The sequence below is a fragment of the Phalangium opilio genome, unplaced genomic scaffold, assembly GCF_054372755.1.
Source record: "Phalangium opilio isolate 3A_F unplaced genomic scaffold, DU_Popi_V2 ptg000106l_1, whole genome shotgun sequence".
Taxonomy (NCBI): domain Eukaryota; kingdom Metazoa; phylum Arthropoda; class Arachnida; order Opiliones; family Phalangiidae; genus Phalangium; species Phalangium opilio.
This window is the reverse complement of record NW_028324208.1, coordinates 4072230-4092342: the sequence shown is the minus strand read 5'-3', so window position 1 is coordinate 4092342 and position 20113 is coordinate 4072230. Positions and strand designations below refer to the sequence as shown.

Below are 20113 nucleotides of genomic sequence, written 5' to 3'. Positions count from 1 at the left end.
TGGGTCCAGTAGCTAATGTCAGTATTCGTGGTTAAGTTTCGCGGTAGGGTTACGGTTAGATTAGAGTAGGTCTCAGATCCCCGGCCAGTCATGGCTACGAATGGAGAGGCAAAACCACTTCTCGCTAAGCTCAATGACTCGAATTACCAACTATGGAAATTCAAACTCAAGATGCTGCTGTCTCGCGATGCTCTATGGGAAATTGTCGACGAACCGAAACCTACCACGAATATACCCGCATATTGGAACAAACGAGATCGACAGGCTCAAGCTGCAATCGCCCTCTCTGTCGAAGATGACCAACTAGTTCATATTACTAATAAGACATCAGCAAGAGATATGTGGATCACATAACAGAAACTTCATGAACAGGCCAACATGACGAGCAAATTATTTCTTCTCAGAAAACTTCATAAGATGAGACTCCAAGAAGGACAAAGTATGCAGCAACATATTACCACAATACTTGAGATCGTGGAACGCCTACGAGAAATTGGTGAAAATATGAAAGAATCCTATGTCACTTGTATGATTCTCTCTAGTCTTCCAGAGGCCTACGATGCGTTGGTAACGGCCTTGGAAGTCCGTCCTGAAGCCGATCTCACCTTAGACTTCGTGCGAGCCAAGTTAATTGACGAATACAACAGGAAAAAGGAGAGTTCCACTCAATCCGACGATCGCCTGTCAGAGCTAGCGCTGAACGCATCAGATTCCAAGTATAAACCGCGCAAGTACAAGAAGGACGTCAAAAGCTGCTATCACTGTGGAAAACCTGGTCATTTTATCCAAGATTGTCGATTCCGAAAGGGACATGGAAAGGCCAAAACTCAACAGATGTCAAAAAGTGCTACTACGTCGAAAAGCTATGATTTTGCTGCTTTTATGGTCACTAAAAAGGGAACGACACTGAATACTTGGTACGTCGATTCAGGCGCAACAAGTCACATGTGTAGTGACCGCTCGTTTTTCGAGAAGTTGGAACGAAGGACGGAGAAAATATATTTGGCGGACGACTCGGAAATTCTCGCCGAAGGAATTGGATACGGAACCTTACAATGTCTCGGGCCAGAGGGTACTGTTCGACGCATAACGATAAAGAAGGTTCTTTACGTACCATCTCTTGGAGGCTGTTTGCTGTCAGTTCACCGGCTAGCGAAGACGGGACACAAGATAATATTTGAGAACAACCGTTGTCTTATCATGGAAGGAGATCACGTTGCTGCTGTTGCCGAAATGGATGGAATATTATATCGTCTGAATTATAAACAAAGGGCGAACATCATCGTGAATCCCACAGTTAACACCAGTCTTCATTTATGGCATCGTAGACTGGGCCATAGAGATCCTGCAGCGATAAAGGAGTTAGCGCAACAAGGATTGGCTACCGGAATTACGCTACGGAACTGTTCGACCAATATTCTTTGCGACCATTGCATAAAGGGGAAGATGACTGAAAAACCCTTTCCCAAAGTATCTGTCACCACCAGTAAGCGGCCAATGGATCTCGTGCATACCGATGTTTGCAGCCCCATGAAGGTAGCAACGTGTAGCGGACACAGATACTTGGTCACGTTCATCGACGATTATTCCCGATTCACTTACACGTATCTGATGAAGCACAAGGATGAAACGCTAGCTCGCCTCAAAGAATTTGTTGCATTGGTCAGCAACACTTTCCAAAGGAAGCCGAAAGTACTCAGATCTGATAATGGTGGTGAGTACGTTGGACGGAGTGTAGACGAATATCTTAAGATAGAAGGCATTCAGCACCAGACTACGATACCCTATTCACCACAACAGAATGGAATCGCGGAGCGAAAGAATAGATCACTTGTTGAAATGGCGACATGCATGATGCTTGACGCCAAGCTCCCTGGACGCTTTTGGGGTGAAGCCATCATGACTGCCACATACCTGCAAAATCGTCTTCCTACTAGTCCGCTGGACACGACCCCTTACGAACGTTGGAGTGGCTCTAAGCCAAAACTTGGTCACATCAGGGTTTTTGGCTGTAAAGCTTTCGCATACGTGCCGAAGCAAAAACGAAGAAAATGGGACAACCATGCTTTTGAGGGAATTCTGGTTGGCTATGGACTTGCATCAAAGGGATATCGTATTCTCAATCCGAATACTGACAAGATAACGATGAGTAGAAGTGTCACATTTGATGAAGGCCAAGGCCATAATGCCGAAGATCAACCAAAGACCAAGAGTCCATCACCTTCAGAAGGGGACAGCGATATACCATTTGAAAGCCTACCACCACCCAATGACGAAGGATCAAATACCAACGACGAGATGGCGGCTGAGTCAGACGAAGAGGGTATAGAGTCCACTTCCGAAGACGCGGACGACGCTTTGTCAGACAAAGAGAGGCCAGAGTCCCCAAGGCCAGAATCACGTCAATCAAAAAGGGTAAACAAAGGCATACCACCCCCAAGACTAACATACCAAGCCATGACTTGTCACATGAGAGAGCCATCATCATGGAAAGTAGTATTATCTATGCCGACCAAAGAGAAATCTAAATGGATAGCGGCTGCTAAAGAGGAAATCTCGTCTCTAGAAGCTCGAGAGACATGGGAGCTAACGCAACTGCCTGAAAATCGGAAAACTATAGGCTGCAAATGGGTCTTTAAAAGGAAGTACGACCAACATGGAAACATTCAGAAATACAAAGCACGCCTAGTTGCCAAAGGATACACGCAAAAATTTGGTGAAGATTACGATGACGTCTTCGCTCCAGTCGTCAAATATGAGACTGTAAGGATCTTACTCCGCATTGCTGCCGCCAAGGCATTGCACGTTCGACATTTTGACGTAAAGACCGCGTTTTTACATGGGGACATACATGAAGATTTGTATATGGATCAACCTCCAGGATTTGAGTCGATTGGCCAGGAACATTTGGTATGCAAGTTAAAGCGTTCCATCTACGGATTGAAACAGTCAGCGCGGGCGTGGAATCAAAAAGCGAACGACTTTCTCACTAGTCATGGTTTTACTCGAAGCAAAGCGGGTCCATGTTTATATGTTATTCAACACGACGATTTGACTTGGACGTACCTACTTTTATACGTCGATGATATCCTAGTCGCCAGCAACTCTACTACAGTCATCCAAACCTTACTGCGACAATTGAATCAACACTTCGAGATTAAGGATTTGGGCGCAGTCTCGTATAATCTTGGAATACAATTTGAAAGAACAACAAAAGGAGGCTACAACATCCATCAAACATCAAAGATTACGAACATGTTGGACGATTTTAACATGACTAACGCCAAACCATCTAAAACACCTATGGACCTAGCGTATCCAAAGTTAAGCGGCGACGAAGACTTGCTTCCCAACAACTCACAATACAGAAAAGCGATCGGAGTTCTGCTTCACTTAGCCACGGTGTCCAGGCCAGATATTGCAAATGCAGTAGGGATTCTCTGTCGAAGAGTGGCTAATCCACGAGAAAGAGATTGGACGGCAATCAAAAGAATCATGAGGTACTTGAAAGGTACGATGGATCTATCACTGCACATATCCTCCGATCCAAATTTGAAAGAAAACTAATGATCTACACGTTTTACTTGAACTTTCTATTTTTCCAATTCTAAAGAGTAAAGAAATCTTCCAAAGACTAGAAACTAGAAAGGTTTTAATGGACGAAGTTAGAAGGAGTTTAAGAAATTTTAATTTTCATGGAAGGAGTTGGGAGGAGTTTAATAAATTTTAATTTTCATGGAAGGAGTTGGGAGGAGTTATACATTTCGCTTGGTGGAGTTCTGCGGAGTTGAAACTTTTGATTATGGCATTGGGAGGAATTGGAGTCATTGTTGTGTATTGCCTTGGAGTTGGAAGGAGTTGGAGGTTAATATTTTCATTTTGCAGCTCTCTACCGATGACGCGAAAGCGAAACAATAAACCAGGGAAGCCAGGAAAGATGGATTGAGTAATATTTTGTTTTGTTTATTTTGGAGGGGATTGTTGTTATGTTTATGTTTATTTTGGAAGGGTTTTGCATGGGGGTTTAATTGATAAAATATTTTAATTTGTAATTAGTTATGTTAGGTTTAAAGTTTTAAAGTTAAGTAAAATAGTAAATGCATGCTATGTTCAAGTTTAAGTGCTAAGTTTAAGATGACATTAGAAGAGGAAGATTTCATTGGTAACCAAAGAGTGTTCTTTTAACATAAGCCTATATACCCTAAGAGTTATTTCATGAACTCGCTATCCCCTAAAAGTGCCAGGGTAAGCGAAGGGAACTCGGATGTTTAAGTAGAAGTTATTTGTAGCATAGGAACTCCGGATGCAATCAGATATAAAGTTAAGATAAGAAAGGTAAAACTAAAGGTTATATAAGTTTAATGATTCAGATGTCAAGGTGGTCTTGCATTGCTACGAAGGGGTTGCCTTCATGTTAAAGATAAACGCTACAAAATGTACACAAACCACCTCTATCAAAGCGAAGAAACAAATTAAAGTTTCAACCAAAACTGAACGAGAAAGTCTTGCGACAACTAAAGTTCCTAAGACAACTAGAAACGTTTCAACCAAAAATGAAAGTCCTACCAAAAAATCTAGTAAAGTTTATGCTAATAAAATTCCATGTCCTATCAAGAAAAACGCTTCTACGAAAAAGAAAGTTCCTATCAAAAAGACTAGTCAAATTAACAAAAACAAAGCTACGGAAAAAAAAGTTATCACAACCGAATCCAAAGGAAAAATCTAGTCACTACAATGTTACGATAGGCCTGGCAATAGAAAAGCCCGAAATTTCATACCAATGATCATTTGAAAATACTGTTTCCACTCATGGCCCATACAAGACATTCAGAAATTGGACGTCACAGCAATCGTAAATTTAAACATTCTTTCTATGAATAAGTTAGTGTGGTGTGTAAGGATTTCAAACTAGTCTAGCTACGCGGCGTTGTTCGGGTGTAAAAATTGACTTAAACCAGGTGTTTGACAACTCTCAAATTCAAAATAACAATTCTTAACCAGGGTTTAGTCATAAAACTAATATGTTGCGAGTCTATAATAGGACGTTCCTAAGAAAGTGAATAACTAGACAATTGTTGAACCAGCCTCAGCTAAAGCACATGTGAAGTCATCCTCTATTGTTAGTGGTCAAATTGGGTAACTAACCGTGACTTTGCATAAAGACTAAATATACTAATAAACAAACTACCTTTTCAAATATAAGATTACAGCCAGTGATGGGCACTATCATATCTTTTTTGAATCTGATACTTAATTTGATAGTTGGAAAAAAATCTAGCTATCATTTGACCGATTTTGATAGTGATTAGGGCTCGGGGATCGGTTAACTATTATTCAAATAAATTAACATACTAAAATTTGTTAAACGAAGATTATATAAAAGTATTTCGTCTCGATTTGTTTTGGAAAAAGGTAGAGTGATGCAATTATTAATCGTAAGTATTTTTTCCGAAAAACTAAAATTTTCAACATAATCAGAAAAATATTACACCAAAACGTTTTTTTGCGATACGTTTTATTCGATTTCGAATAAAAAATTATGATCCATACATTTCTTGATACAAAAGTGGTTTTGGTTTCACTTACCGATAAGTAATTGGACGAGTAACCGCCACTATTATTTTTTTACCATAAACTCTGATCTTTTTTAAATTGTTTGAGCTCATTACTAAAGAAAAAAAGCAAAGTTTTAATCATTGACAAATAATTTTACAGTACTAAAAAACCTGATAATGATATGAACTATCAATTGTGATTGGCAATATTTTCAAAAGTATATAATACTTATCTTCGAGAGAAGTGTACCACAAAGCGTGGCAACATGATAACATTAAAAACAAGGTTACTAAATCGAATCACATACAGGATAAATAGTGCCCTCATCATTACTCTATTAGCCCTTGAATATTTCCCAAGGCGTGCACTATTAAAAAATGTTGTCCAAAATTTGATGTAAATGGATCCAAAGGGCTGACTCTGAGACAGCACAGTTTTTCATCTATTTTTAGATAACGTAACTAGTGTCCAAAAAGGGATTGTCGAACGATAAGCCAGATTTGGAGTCTCACCCAAAATTGGATTTAGAATCATCTATTAAAGGATCTGTTATTACCCAGAAATGGTCTAAATATTATTCACACATCAATCAAGCCCACATTGGACAAATTTCTAACCGATATAGAACTAAAATCAAACCCTCATTTGTCCAAATTTCTAACCGATATATTGGACTCATATTGAAGCCCATATAGAGGCTAGATTTTTTACTTCACTGAGTGATGATTGTTTTTGAAACGTTCTGTTCTCGACGTATCCATCTGTCTGTGTTTTTGTTGGTCTGTCTGAATGTTGTTACACCCCAGGGAATCGCGTTCGCAGTTTCCTAATCTGAACAAAAGGGTTCTCAATTTCCGGATCGTATTCGCAGTTGACGGATATCTGAAAAACTGTACCGACCACTATTCTATTAACTGTCATCAACAATCTAACTGCACAATTTTAAGGTCTTTCAGACACTCGCAAAAGAGGCACACTTTAGGAAAAACGAATCTTAAAACGATACAACAGATAAAATTAATCAATATCATATAATTTTAATAAATTATTTGAGAAAAACCTCTCTTAACTGAAAAATCAGTAGTCAAAGTTCATAAAGGACGACTAACGAAGATTGGGTATGAATTCGAAAGACTGGATACATTTAATAGTTTGTATAAAGCGAGATATCGAGACTTTACGCCACTGTACCATGAAACTCTTTCCAAAGTTAATAAAGGATGAGTATTGATATCATTAGTTAATAAAAACGGAATAGAGAAGTCTTTTAGAAGTAAATGATCAAAAGATGTTACAAGTGTGTGACTCTCTGAAATATCACTGCCTTCTCTAATACTAGGCCTAGAAATGTACAACAGAAGCATTTTTCATGTGACATTTTGAATTTGCACTTAGTAACCGTTAGATGGCTCTTTTCTGAGGCGAATTTTAAGGATGACGAAAGTAAATTCGTACTGCGCACTCTCGCATGATGTCACGTCTTTCGCTTATGGCGGACCAGGAAGGGAAATAAGGATTTTTTAAACTGGACTAAATAACCTGGTCCATGACCATTGACCAGGGCACATCGTCTGCTAAACTAGAGAAGTGGATAATTAAAATATTGGAGGTAATGTCTGTGTCCGAATTCAGCTGCCAAAGAAATCTCCTCCTATCTCTCCTAAGCTCGCTCACTGGGCAATCCAAATCAAACTTAAGGTATTTCATTGGCAGTGGCAGTTTTTGGGAAAAACTTAAGGGCTGTGATGGGTTGAAATTTCCATGCAGACGCCATTGACACGTGTCAAAACATACACCAAATTTAAACTAGTATTTTTCGAACTCGGAAACCGTTCAGCATCATGAACCGATTTATTGACCGGTTTTTTGCTTTCGAGACGAACTTAGCAGATTACACTTCGTCGTAGCAGAAATTCATGATATAACCCTCCTTCGGAGGGGAAGTATCCAGATAAGCAAAATACGCGGTGCATCCTTGTCCCGTCGCGCAGCACCGCGGAAGCAGACAGAACTTTTTACTCCCATAAAAGAAGTGCCGTGTCAGAAAAGAGAAGTCCGCGACCGCTTTACATTATTATCTGTCGTCTGCTAGAATTTCTTTTCATGTTTATTTGTTTGATTTGTTGGTGTGGTTGGTTTGTTCTTGTAAGACGGTTAGGCCAGTGATTTGGCTTAATAATGGAAATTTATCCATTATCACAACTAGAAGAAGCAATCAGAGAGTGTTCGCTTGAAATTTGTCGGCGTCGCTTTATAAAAAAGATACCAAATATACTGCTTCAAGAACTTCATTGCAAGTTTACAAACCAGCCTTTGCAATCTGAACAAGGCAACCTCATCGATAAATGTTCAAAGGTACCAAAATTACTTGAAAGTTTTGGGTTAACATTTCTAAACTTGCACCGTAATGTCCGAAACGTTGCAAATAGTCAAGATAAACTTAAAAAGAGGTTAAAAACAAACACCGAGAAATGTACCGTTTTCCTGCTGGATTGGTATACGGCTGTACCTAACCACTTGAATGAATTTAAATTGTATTTGGATAATTCTGAAGCCGAGGATTATGATCTTATCCAGCTTTTGCACATATATGCTTTTGAAGCATTTACATTTTTCAAGAATTCTTTGCCTGGCCGGTGCAAACAGGACAGTGAAACCTGTGTACAAACAAAACACCATGACGATATCTTTCTTCGATCATTACTATCTGTGGGCGGTGGATGTATTGGAGAGATTTGGAGGGTCGCAAAGAGGAAAGTTATATTTAGGAAGAAGCACAAGTTGTCTGAGAAACAAGAAAAGAAGTTCAGATTGTTGTACTTCTATTGTATGAACATTCGCATGAGTATAGAAGATAAACGCAAGCTGAAGTTTGCTGGAATCAAAATTAGGGACAGAGGCGGACATTTTATTCCCCACAAGAACTTGTTGCCATATTTGTTTGCATTTAACAAGTCAATCAGAACCATTTTAAACGAAGAATCAGTTAAAAAACACGGGAGGAATATCATAAAGGTAGCACATCTAAATGGAATTTGTTGTACAGTGATGGTGGTTGGCTCTAATTTTATATCTTTCAGGTTGTTCATGATCAAGTTATGGATGATGCTAACCTATTAGGCGTATTTTACGAATGCTGTAATAAAATTCTGAAAGTTGCAAGACCTAACTCCGACCATGAAGTCTTTTTGAAGGTGTGGCAACGTAAAATGACGCATGCCTTAATTAATGAATTCATATCTGCGAGGGACATGAAGCTTTGCGAGCAGAAAAAAGTACCAAGCAAGGGAGGAAACTCGTTAAGAGATAAGTTGTTCATTGAATCCAATGCAGATGGTCTGAATACCCAAGAACTTTCAAATAATAAGTCAAAATGTAAACAAATCAGTGTAAGAATTAAAACCGTCACCAAAGAAGAGTCGAAAAAGAGGGCATCAAACCAAACAACAATTGCATCAGATGGGCAAGGGAAAGCCTCTAAATCTCAAAATACATCCAAACAACTTAAGCCAACTAAAAAAATCAAAGAAACTGCAAAAAATGGGCAAAGGAAAACCTCAAAATCGCAAAAGACCTCCAAACAGCCTAACTCTAACATGAAAATCCAAGATGCTTCCAATACACTAAATGCCACTCAGAAGTTGTTGGATACTGTAGTCAATAAGCAACACAGAACCGCCTGAAAATAATAAAAAACCACTTGCAATTGTAAGTAAATGCACAGAATTATCAAATACGTTGATAACACCACACGCGATTGAAAACCCGCCGGCTAAAAAGGATTCTACGACTCAAGTTGTGATTAAATCTAACTTGCCCAGCAATCTCTTCATCGCACAAAATATTGCCATGGCCCCAAAGTCAATAAAAGTTCCTAAAACGCCTAGAAAGAAGATGTGTCCCAACGTTAATCATATACACACGGATAGCAATAACAACTGTGATACAGACATCTTGGTTAAACCAGGGAAATCTATACAAATCTCAAAAAATGAGATGGAAGGGGTTATGAAGACCAGTGTTGTAACAGCAGTGGACATTACTAAGGATCTCAAAACTACTCTAGTCCCAAAGTCAAAAAAAGTTCCTAAAACGCCAAGAATGACGATATGTCCCAACGTTAATCTTAAACAGGTAGATAGCTATAACAACTGTGATACAGACATCCAGGCAAAACCAGGTAAATCGATGGGAATCTCGAATAAAGCTACTCTAGTCCCAAAGTTAAAGTCAGTTCCTTCAACACCTAAAAAGAGAATGAGTCCCAATGAAGAAACGAAAGATTCGGATAAGGACTACAACAAACGTCCAAAGCGGCAAAGAATCAACCCACTGTATCTTCGTGATTTTGAATGCAATTAAAGACTTTATTTATGTTAAAAGTGTTTTTACAGCAATTAAAGCTTCATTTTTCTTTAACTAAGAGTGCTTCATTCCTATAGCTAGCACCAGAGTGATGCTGACCATGAACATCACGTTTTGTTAAAAGTGACTTTCGCGCACAGGCAAAATTAACACTTGATAATTTACCATTAGCGTTAAATTTGTACTGCGAAAACAAACTCTCAACAGCACTTCCATTCAATCTGAGAGGGGCTAAATAATACCCTTTATATTTCTTGAAAAAAGTATCAACTAGTCCTTCCATCCCATACACCATTACTCGTAATAAGTCCCATGTCTATAGAAAAACAAACCATTGTTAAACATAAAACAGATTACCTCATATTGGATAGTTATGAGGAATTAAATTAGTTTACCTGCCACGAGAGAAATTCTTTGTTTGGATACATGCAGTTAAAATTGGGGTTGTTTTCTGCCAGACATATCGATATATTAGTATTTGGAGTTTCATATGCATGTTTTAGTTTACCTTTTAATTTTAGAAGCCAATTCTTGAAAAAGGAAAATCCTTCTCGAATATTTACAAGTGCTGTATCGTTTTTATGACGGATTTTCGTTTTGCTTAACATGCCATTTTCAAATAACAAATTAAGTGCCTTGAGGTAGTTGTATGTAGCCATAGCTTCTTCTGAATCTGGCGGTAGTGGACCACAAGGATTTGCATATTCGTATATTTCGGACATTACATCATCTTGCTATAAATTATTTGATTCTAAAATTTCCGCATAAAGTTACCCTACACCGACCTTTCGGCAAGAGTTACACACCTGCATAATTTTTGCTGGCTTAACATTTAATTTCGTCCACGAGTCTCGATCAATGTAGCTCTGTAAAAGTTTAGGAACTAGCCTAGGAATTTGTTTATCTCTTCTTTCGTCTTCGCGGGCCTTCATCGCTATAATCTGATCCCATCCAAATTTTATGCCATTAAAATTGAAGTTCCTTGTTCCACCTTTTTTGGATGCGAACAAAGCGTTAATCAAGCTTTTCATCTGTTACGAAAATTCAACTGAATTTAATTTATTTCAAGATTTAGAAAATCGCTTTGTTGAAATACCTCATGAGACGGGCAAATAATCCAAAAGATACGATCATTTGGTAAGAATGGATTCATAAACCATGGCTCAACTGAAGCATCAATATCCCCATTTTCTGAGAATTTTATTCCATAAGCTCCGAAGCGCTGTTGTGTCATTTTGATTAAACTTAGATTAGAGCTGGCTCCATCACATAAAAGAACCGAAACCTTGAAGCCAACTAGATGGAAAGCTCTTAGTGTCTCTAACAAGGATGCTACTATGTAGTGTGAATCGGTTGTTTTTTCAGCAGAAAAATATGGGCCAATGATGTCGAAACCAGAGGTTAAGTCTCTCCATAAGAACTATAGCATGTATGCAGCTTTTGGGATATCTTTCTCTTCAAATTGAGCAAATACATCGTCCAATGTTGGTAATTGGTCTACAGCTGTAGCTAGACCTATGAGCGTGTGGTTTTTGCTATTCCAAAGCACCTTGGAAGTAACGGAAACCTCGTCAAATATCAGAATTCCATCCCCTTTGGGTTCCTTAAAGCCGTTAGCAAGCTGATCCTTAACAAAGTGGTCGTACAGTTCCTTCTGTTGTTTTAAATATTCGAGGTTAATTCCTGGTTCTTCCAAGTGACGACCCATTTTGCTTTGAATACTTCTCCACGACGGTAATTTTAAAACTTTGAAGCTTGCCAGTGCCATATAGGCTGCCTTACTGCGGCAAGCGACAGCTTGGGCTATTATTAGAAGCATACGCATTAATTCCAATCCTTGTATTTTTTCCTAATGCAAGAAGTGATATCTAGTTTATTAGGGAGAAGGTATAAGATGCCTAATTATTCGCGCGCCATAGTCCCAGTCCCCCTTTCAAAATACAAGAGGGACGTAAAAGGAGGCCGGGCAATTTCGACTCTCTTCAGCCGGAAAATACGTAATTTTCGTCATTCGCGTCGCGCTGACGTGAGTTTTCAAGAACCAATGAGATGCTGGTTCTAATTTATAGGCGGGAACTCCGGACCTACGTTAGGACTGGAGATAAAGCTAGAAATGTGGCGAATTTATACCTTCTCCCTAATAAGCTAGATATCACTTCTTGGCCAATGTTTAAGTGAATACATAAATACTCATACCGATTCGATATGTTATGGCACTCCATCTATTTCCACTTCGGCCAGCCTCTAGAAAAATCATTTAGACATTAATTCTATTTAATTACACATAAATGAAATGGTTTAGTTGCTTTACTTACGGTTATGTAGTTGATCTCTCTTAAAGTCTTCGATATCTTTTGCATGGTGAGCAGCACAATCTTCATTCCAAGCACTCCGAATCGTTTTCTTCACTTCGTCACTAACATTCTTACCTTCCGCAAGTATGTTGTCCAAAATGTCTTTGTAATTATTGGTTATGACAGATGTAACTTTAGTCATTTCTTCACTCTGAGTTCTGCTAAGATTTATTTTTAATTCCTGGCACTTTTGCCGAAGCTTTGTGTTGGCTTGAAATAATCGTCGCTTTCTTGCTCTGCCAATTCGATTTCTTATTTTGGATGACTCTGGCGATACAAATTTTAAAGGTACGTGCGAAGATGGTGACTGTTTATTCCTGGTGGACATTTTGGCAAGTAGTTTCCTATTTGACAATCGCTTGCAGTAGCGTGATACATAAGCACATTGGCTGCACGAGTACAGTCCTGAAGATAAAGTGGCTAAAGGAGTATTTCGAGCACTTTTAAACCACACTGAGCAGGTACTCGAACATATGCGTTCGACAGGCACAGAATATTTGGCTACGTTCTTTGGTGTAATACTGTGCAATCGTATGGTTTCTATGGCTTCTTGAGTCAGTCCATTACACAAAATAAAGGCTTCGGATAAAAGGCATTCGAAAATGTCCAAAGCTTCTTTTTCCACGAAAACGTTGTCAGAGAACAAATTTGCCTTCTTAACACATTCATTGAAAACAACAAACAGGCTCGCCTCACCAAGACTGTTAATGAGTACTTTGACGGCTTCGCAACCAAACTGGGGGACAAAAATATCTGTTCTCGTAACCTTTAGATAAACCTGAAACATTTATACAATAAGACAATAATAACGTTAATATACTTTTCAGCCACATAATATATTATTATGTTACTTCCTTTGGTTCGCCCATGAATTTTGAGTTCAGTCTTTCGGTTGAACGTTTCTCAGAATAAACAATTGCACCACTATTAAGAGATTGTGATGACAGCCAGTTTATAATATACTGGCGTTTTTCCACACTTGATAGAAGTACAGTTACTTGGTTCGATGTCTTAGAAGAATCTTCGTTTAATAGTATTTTGGCTGCTTCATCGCATTTAGCATCACAAACCTTTTCGGGGGAAATGTCTAAGGATTCTTCAGTCACTACTTCGAGGGAATTGATGTTCAATACACCAGATGAATCATTTTCATTTAATTCTAAGATATCGGTGTTGGATACTTCTTCGATATCAGAGTTCAATACTCCAATGGAGTCAGAGCTTGAGACTTCAGGGGGGTCAATGCTTGAAATTTCAACGTAATCTATGGATACTTCCGTGCAGAGACGGTGATCTTCTTTCAAGTGTTTCACACTGACCCTTTCGTCATTCTATACATAAAACGATAATTTGAATCAGTATGTACTAAATCAAAGTCACCAAACACAAAATATAAAAGTCTCCCGAGGGTCAAGTCCCAAGTCCCAACTCGCAAATTTCCAGTTTAGTTTAAGCCTTGGCTATTTAAAAAATGTTATTTACCTTTTTAATTTTCTTCCTTGGTTTTAAATTTCCTTCGCCTAGGCATTGTGCTTTTCTTTTCTCTATGTGTGTTTGACAAAATTTATTTGCCTTGTCCTTTACAGTAAAATCGCACTGCGTTAGTTTATTTTCCATTTTGATATCCTATAATCCGATTCCGTTAATCCGTCCCGACAACGCAACACTCCTTACAGGCTTACACTCGACAAAAACCGATATAGCGGGGCCGCGGGCCCGCGGCCGTCGCCCGTCGGTCGAGTTATCGTCTGCTCAAAAAATGATCTACTTTTTTTACAAAGACTACTTGAAAAGGCTACCCGAGAGAATTCGCTAGTATACAGGTATGGTTTATGGTGAGACAAGGATGCACCGCTTTTCTTAGTATGCGGTCTATGGAGAACTTCATACTTCCCCTCCGAAGGAGGGTTATATCATGAATTTCTGGTCGTAGCTAACAATTTCCCATAGTTTTAAATTTTCCGCCAGTTTCAAACGTCAGTAAAGCGACATCTAGTGCCATTTGTGAAATCCTAACTTCCACCCCCCCTTTTATTCCTATCGCAAGGCCTAGTTTTAGACAAGGCAGTGGAAATATAGTAGGCGGTAGGGACGAGTGCACTTTTACTTCTCCTGAGAGACAAGGCTATAGAGAATAGGTATGTTGGTGATCCTCAAATATTGTTTCACTTCCCATTTTTACCTTGACCCTTTTATATTACGCTAACCCCTCTTTGTTCGAGTCTCGGACGTTTATGTTTAGATAATATGGATGGGTTTCTCAACAAGAATCGAAGGCATCCATTTTAGAATTAAAAAGATAGCATTATCTATTATTCCTAGGGCTGTGCGAGCCTTGTATTTTTGGTTTCGAGTCGAGTCTCGAGTATTGAAATTTTCCCTTATCGAGTATCGAGCCGAGTCTCGAGTACTTGAATCGAGTATCGAGTAGTTGGAAAATTTGTTTCGAGTATTTATCGAGTAATTGGGAATTGGTTTTGCAGTATTTCAGCACTTTCTGTTAATTTATCGCTCTAATAATAGACATTTAGTGTAATTTTGATCATCGACAACTACTTAAAACAATTCCCAGACAGTTTTAGTCTTCTTCCCTTTAAATTTAACAAACTAATTCCTCATCAATATCTTCTTCTTAATCTCATTCCTCACCTTAGTCACTAGTCATTGTTATACTTCGCGCAAAGTCCCAAACGAAAATTACTAAGCTGAACTTAAAAATATAATAATAAATTAATAAAATATAATTATAATAGTCAACGTTACTATTAAATGTATTTTATTACTTTTACTTCCACTATTGAACCAGCTATGAGCAACAACCCTACTACATTACGCTGCTATTATGATCTAAACTACCCAATAAGGACTAAACTTGCGTCTGTTAACCAATAAGTGTGACTTTCTTGTAGATTTTTATAGCTACTACATCCCATTTTCAGAGTTAAAGGCCTTCCAAAAGCACGTTTGAGTATTTATCGACCCTTTTTTGATACTCGAAACTTTTTCGAGTCTCAGAAAATCTCTTATCGAGTATCGAGTCGAGTACTCGGCTCGATACTCGATCGAGTACTCAAATCTTATCGAGTACTCGCGCAGCACTAGGTATAACTAGCGTGAGGAAGACTAAACCTACGACTCAAAATGATGTAGTTACACTACGTAACGTTCAGATGAATGTTATTTTCGATACCTCACTGGAAAAGGGAGTCAATGTCCTTCTGGAGTGCTATGACATCATCACTTGAACAGCGTATCGATATATCGAAGAGTTGCCACTTAGGGAAGATGGAAGATCGGCGACGAAGATGTTGAAGAGCAGGGGGCCGAGTATGGAACCTTGGGGTACCCCAGAACGCACCAGACGGTACGTAGAAAACTCTCCTCGGTACACGACACGCTGATACCGTTTCGTCAGAAAGTCTTCAAGCCACAGTTGTAAAGAACTTGAAATACCGGAAATTGCCAATTTAATAACCAGGCGTTTGTGGCAAACACTGTCGAAGGCTTTAGACCAGTCGAATGAGACAACATTTACGTCTGGTGGTGATCGTTCATCCAAAAGTGAAGCCCACTCATGTGATTTATATTCTATAGCTAATATACTGAGTGAAAGGACTTTGAAAAGTATATAAACCGCACTCCAACTATTTGAAGAGTCATCATTTAGGAAACTATCTTCTAGATAACATGAAATCTGTAGTAGTTGACTTTGAGTATCTACACGGGAAGGACGATAAATGCAACCTCGCAGGCGATCTGATAGTTAAAGAACTAAGTTGTGCTACTGTTACTAAAATTCCAGGAATAGTGTCATGGACATTTTTACCGCCTTATAGTCAATCTACGCTTCCTTCGTCTACACAACGACTCAATAGCTACATCACCAGAAATTTACAAGGAATCTCCTTTGGACGAGGAGAAACGCCTTATCATAATCTTCGTCGCTGTCTCATGTTAGGTACCAGGTTCGCAGTCCGTATATATTGCAAGGGTTATCAAAAATGTTTCTTCTTTTTAATATTTTAAATAAAGAAGTCATAAATTTGAATGACGTGGATTGTCCAAAGGCCATGGATATGGAAGGTGAGGCACGTGTCACCTGTCTCTATGACCACCAAAGAAACACGTTAGCCCGTCATCGTCCGTGCGCATTGGAAAAGAGCCTTTTATACGCTGATTTCGTATACCAGAACGAGGACAGTATAAATTTTATGTTAATAGTGTAAAATTTTAAAAATTAAAGTTAAGTTTATTGCATTTAAATATGGATTTCTTATTGGCATACATAATAATAGATCATAAAGGAGAACGGTTTTCGGGATTCTCATGGATAACACATCAAAAAACAACTCTAAAACTACAACACCCACGGTGCAGGGGTCTGCTCAGAGCAGAACCCACACTGATACCACTACGCTAGGGCCTGTATCCAGCGATACTCGGGCCAATTTATCGGTGCGTGTGACTGGTAAGGCTTCGAAACGTACCGTGCGACGTCGCCGTAAACGACAGATTGCTCGGGAAAAGGCCAAATCGGGGTTTGAAACGGCCTCCACCCCCGCTGGGGGTGCGGTGGCACGTGGCACCCAATTGAAGAGGCCTAGAACGGAGAACTCGACTCCCTCGCCCAGCACCTCGCAGTCGGCGGCAAAAAAGGCTAAGTCCTATAGTGACGCTGCCAGCGCAGAAAAGATGGCCATTGTTAAAAAAGGCTATCCGAAGGCGGTCATCACGGAGGAAGACGTGGGCCCAATCCAGAAAGCGATTCTAGGGGCGCTGGATGGGATACCTTCGGGGAGCCGTCTACCGCGCCTTGCGAATTTTAGCCTGACGGCCGGGGCCCTGGTATACTCCTGTGAGGATTCGTTCACTGGGGAATGGTTGAAGGAAATCTTAGCCTACTCGGTGGTGGGGGATGCGGTGCTCTCAGTAATGAGAGCTAGCGAACTCCCTAAGCCGTTTAAGGTAATGTTTCGCACCAAGGACCAGATTACCAAAGAGCCGGCGGTGCTGTTTCGGCGCCTAAAGGCCCTTAATGCAGGTTTTGCCACTGAACGTTGGAAATGCATCCGGACGTACGTGGACAGGGCCGTACGGTACTGGGTACTGCTCATTGATGGCTCCTCATTGGAAGCCATTAAGAATGCTGGTTTCATGGGCTTTACTGGAGTGGACAAGGGTTCCTTCAAACTCCTTCAGAACACGGAAACCACCAAAACCACTGCAGCCGAGTCTACGGCCGGGGGTGGGACTAACGAGATGGGGGATCACGCTGTGGAGCTCGCTGGTGTCGCTCTAGGCACAGAGGGGGAGGGGGCTGCTCATTCGGAAGCTTGTTCTTCCATCGATGAGTCAACCCTACTGGAAGAATCGGATGGGACCCTTCGAGATCCAGCCGATGTGCGTTCTAGTGGTCCTGATGAAGGGGAGGATCTTGGGACTGGGAGCTTGCCTGTCGGGGGGAGGGAGGTGCCACTAGCCCTCTCAGGACCGATGAGGTGTAGCTAGGTCCCTTCTGAACCCCTCTCTTAAGGACCATGGGGACGCTACGTGCAATTCAAATCAATCTGCACCATAGTAAGGCGGCCTCTGCTGTACTCTGCAGGAGGTTTGCTATAGAGGGTCTGGATCTGGCCCTCATACAAGAACCGTGGATTTGCCATGGCAAAATCCTCGGTCTTGACGCGGCGGGGTCACTATTTTATGACCATACTGCTGCTAGACCTAGGGCGAGAATTCTGGTTCGGAGGGATCATTGTTGTATCTCTCTACCGCTGTACACGTCCCATGACACAGCGGCCGTGAAGCTAGTCTTGGCCACTGGGCATGCCCAATTGACTATCACGGCTGCCTCTGCATACTTTGCCCACGACGCGGACTCTCTCCCGACAATTGAGGTGATCAATTTGGTCAATCAATGTGAAAAGAGAGGGGACAAATTAATCATTGGCTGTGACGCAAATGCCCATCACATCACGTGGGGCAGTTCTGACTGCAACAGGAGAGGTGATGATTTACTAGAATATTTAGTTGGTTGTAAACTCTATATTCTTAATCAAAACAATGAACCTACTTTTGTTACTTCTAATAGAAGGGAGGTCATTGACCTCACGATAGCCACGGAAAACCTCGTGTCCTCCGTATCTAACTGGCATGTGTCTAATGAGCCGTCTTTGTCGGATCATAGGCACATCTGCTTCACTGTCGCGACTACCTCTGTCCCGGAAGGGACGGAGATACGCAATCCAAAACGGACCAATTGGGCCGGTTATAAGGAAGACCTAATCCTACGCTACGGAGGGGGTCACACTCCTAAGCTTACTTCACCTGAGGATCTTGATAGGGCTGCTGGTGATTCACAGTGCTCCATAATGGAGTCGTTCTACCGGAACTGCCCACTTAAGACCGTCAACCGCTCGAGGCTTGTCCCTTGAACGCGGACCTCAGCCGGCTTCGTAAATACACGCGCAGGCTCTTTAACAAAGCCAAGCGCACGGGTGACTGGGCTGGATACACGCAGTCCCTTAACACCTACAACAGGGCCATTAGAGCTGCTAAGAAGGACTCCTGGCGGACCTTCTGTGAGCAAGTCTCCAATGTCCCTGCTACGGCTAGGGTCATGAAGATTCTTGCGCACGACAGCTCACATCGACTTAATGCTATTAAGCTGCGGGACGGTGTGTACACTAAGTCTGGGGCTGAGACTCTCAAGCACATGCTGGAGGTCCATTTTCCTGACTCTACTTTTATCAATCCAACAAACCCTGACTCTCTCTACCCGGTCCTGCACAGGGCTAAGAGGGAAGACTGGCTTGTAGCCAGACAGGTTGTCACGATTCCCAAGCTTCGGTGGGCTGTCAACTGTTTTGAGCCCTACAAGTCTCCGGGACCCGATGGGGTCTTCCCTCTGCTTTTGCAGGAGGGCTTAGACCACATCGCCTCTCCGCTATGCAGGATCTACAGACTCTGCATTGCTCTCGGTCACATACCTCGTGACTGGAAACGCTCTAGGGTCATCTTATTCCCAAGCCCGGAAAGGCTTCCTATCTCGAGGCGAAGGCATTTAGGCCCATATGCCTGACCTCCTTCTTCCTCAAAATTCTGGAGAAGCTGGTGGACAGGTACATTAGAGACGAGGTACTTTCGGTAACTCCTCTCTCTTATTCACAATTTGCTTACCAAAAAGGCAAATCCACTGAGACGGCCCTTCACGGTCTTACGAATTGCCTGAATAGGGCATTCGAGTTTCAGGAAATTTCACTGGCCGTCTTCCTCGACATTGAGGGGGCCTTTGACAAGGTCTCTAGCTCGGTTATTACTGAAGCTGTTAAGAGATTTGGCATCAGCGACACTCTTGGCCGCTGGATAAAGTCCATGCTTACCGTCCGCGAGGTGTCGGCGTCCCTCCTTGGGGACTCTCTAGGGGTGACTACCAGCAGGGGCTGCCCTCAGGGTGGAGTGATCTCCCCCCTGTTTTGGTGCCTGGTGGTGGACGAACTCTTGGGGAGGCTCGGGGGTGCTGGGGGCTGCTGCTGCTTCGGGTATGCGGACGATGTAGCGATAGTCTTTACCGCGAAGTTCCCGGATACTGTTACCGCGCTTATGAGATCTGCTCTCTCTAGCGTGGAGCAATGGTGTCAGGCGGTCAACCTCGCCGTTAATCCTGATAAAACTGTCCTTGTTCCTTTTACGAGGAAGAATACTAAGGATCTGTTCAATGATATCTCTTTCTTTGGCCAGGTCCTGACAAAGTCCTCCGAGGTGAAATACCTGGGGGTGACCTTTGATTGCAGACTCACATGGAAGCCCCATCTTGATCGGTGTATTAAGATGGCCAA

General features: G+C 41.2%; 3 protein-coding genes across 4 annotated transcripts; all 3 read right to left on the bottom strand.

Moving 5' to 3' along the window:
- Positions 1 to 9608: 9608 nt before the first annotated feature.
- On the bottom strand, positions 9609 to 10936 carry LOC149624240 (uncharacterized). 2 transcript variants are annotated; one of them, XM_089852189.1, is made up of 4 exons: positions 10728 to 10936; positions 10430 to 10655; positions 10317 to 10372; positions 9609 to 10237 (listed from the first exon to the last, which is right to left on the bottom strand). In XM_089852189.1, the coding sequence occupies exons 1-4, from the start codon at positions 10851 to 10853 to the stop codon at positions 9962 to 9964; spliced, it is 684 nt and encodes a 227-aa protein (XP_089708315.1). In that variant the 5' UTR covers positions 10854 to 10936; the 3' UTR covers positions 9609 to 9961. The 2 variants fall into 2 exon arrangements, with proteins under 2 accessions (XP_089708315.1, XP_089708314.1); XM_089852188.1 differs by having other exon boundaries at positions 10317 to 10655.
- A 48-nt stretch (positions 10937 to 10984) lies between these two features.
- LOC149624239 (uncharacterized) lies at positions 10985 to 12472 on the bottom strand. Its single transcript, XM_089852190.1, has 3 exons — positions 12237 to 12472; positions 12118 to 12165; positions 10985 to 11724 (listed from the first exon to the last, which is right to left on the bottom strand). Exons 1-3 carry the CDS (start codon positions 12415 to 12417, stop codon positions 11342 to 11344), a joined length of 612 nt encoding a protein of 203 aa, XP_089708316.1. The 5' UTR covers positions 12418 to 12472; the 3' UTR covers positions 10985 to 11341.
- Positions 12422 to 13918, bottom strand: LOC149624238 (uncharacterized). The gene is made up of 4 exons (XM_089852263.1): positions 13758 to 13918; positions 13127 to 13606; positions 12511 to 13053; positions 12422 to 12433 (listed from the first exon to the last, which is right to left on the bottom strand). Exons 1-4 carry the CDS (start codon positions 13890 to 13892, stop codon positions 12422 to 12424), a joined length of 1170 nt encoding a protein of 389 aa, XP_089708389.1. The 5' UTR covers positions 13893 to 13918.
- Between the last annotated feature and the right edge of the window lie 6195 nt (positions 13919 to 20113).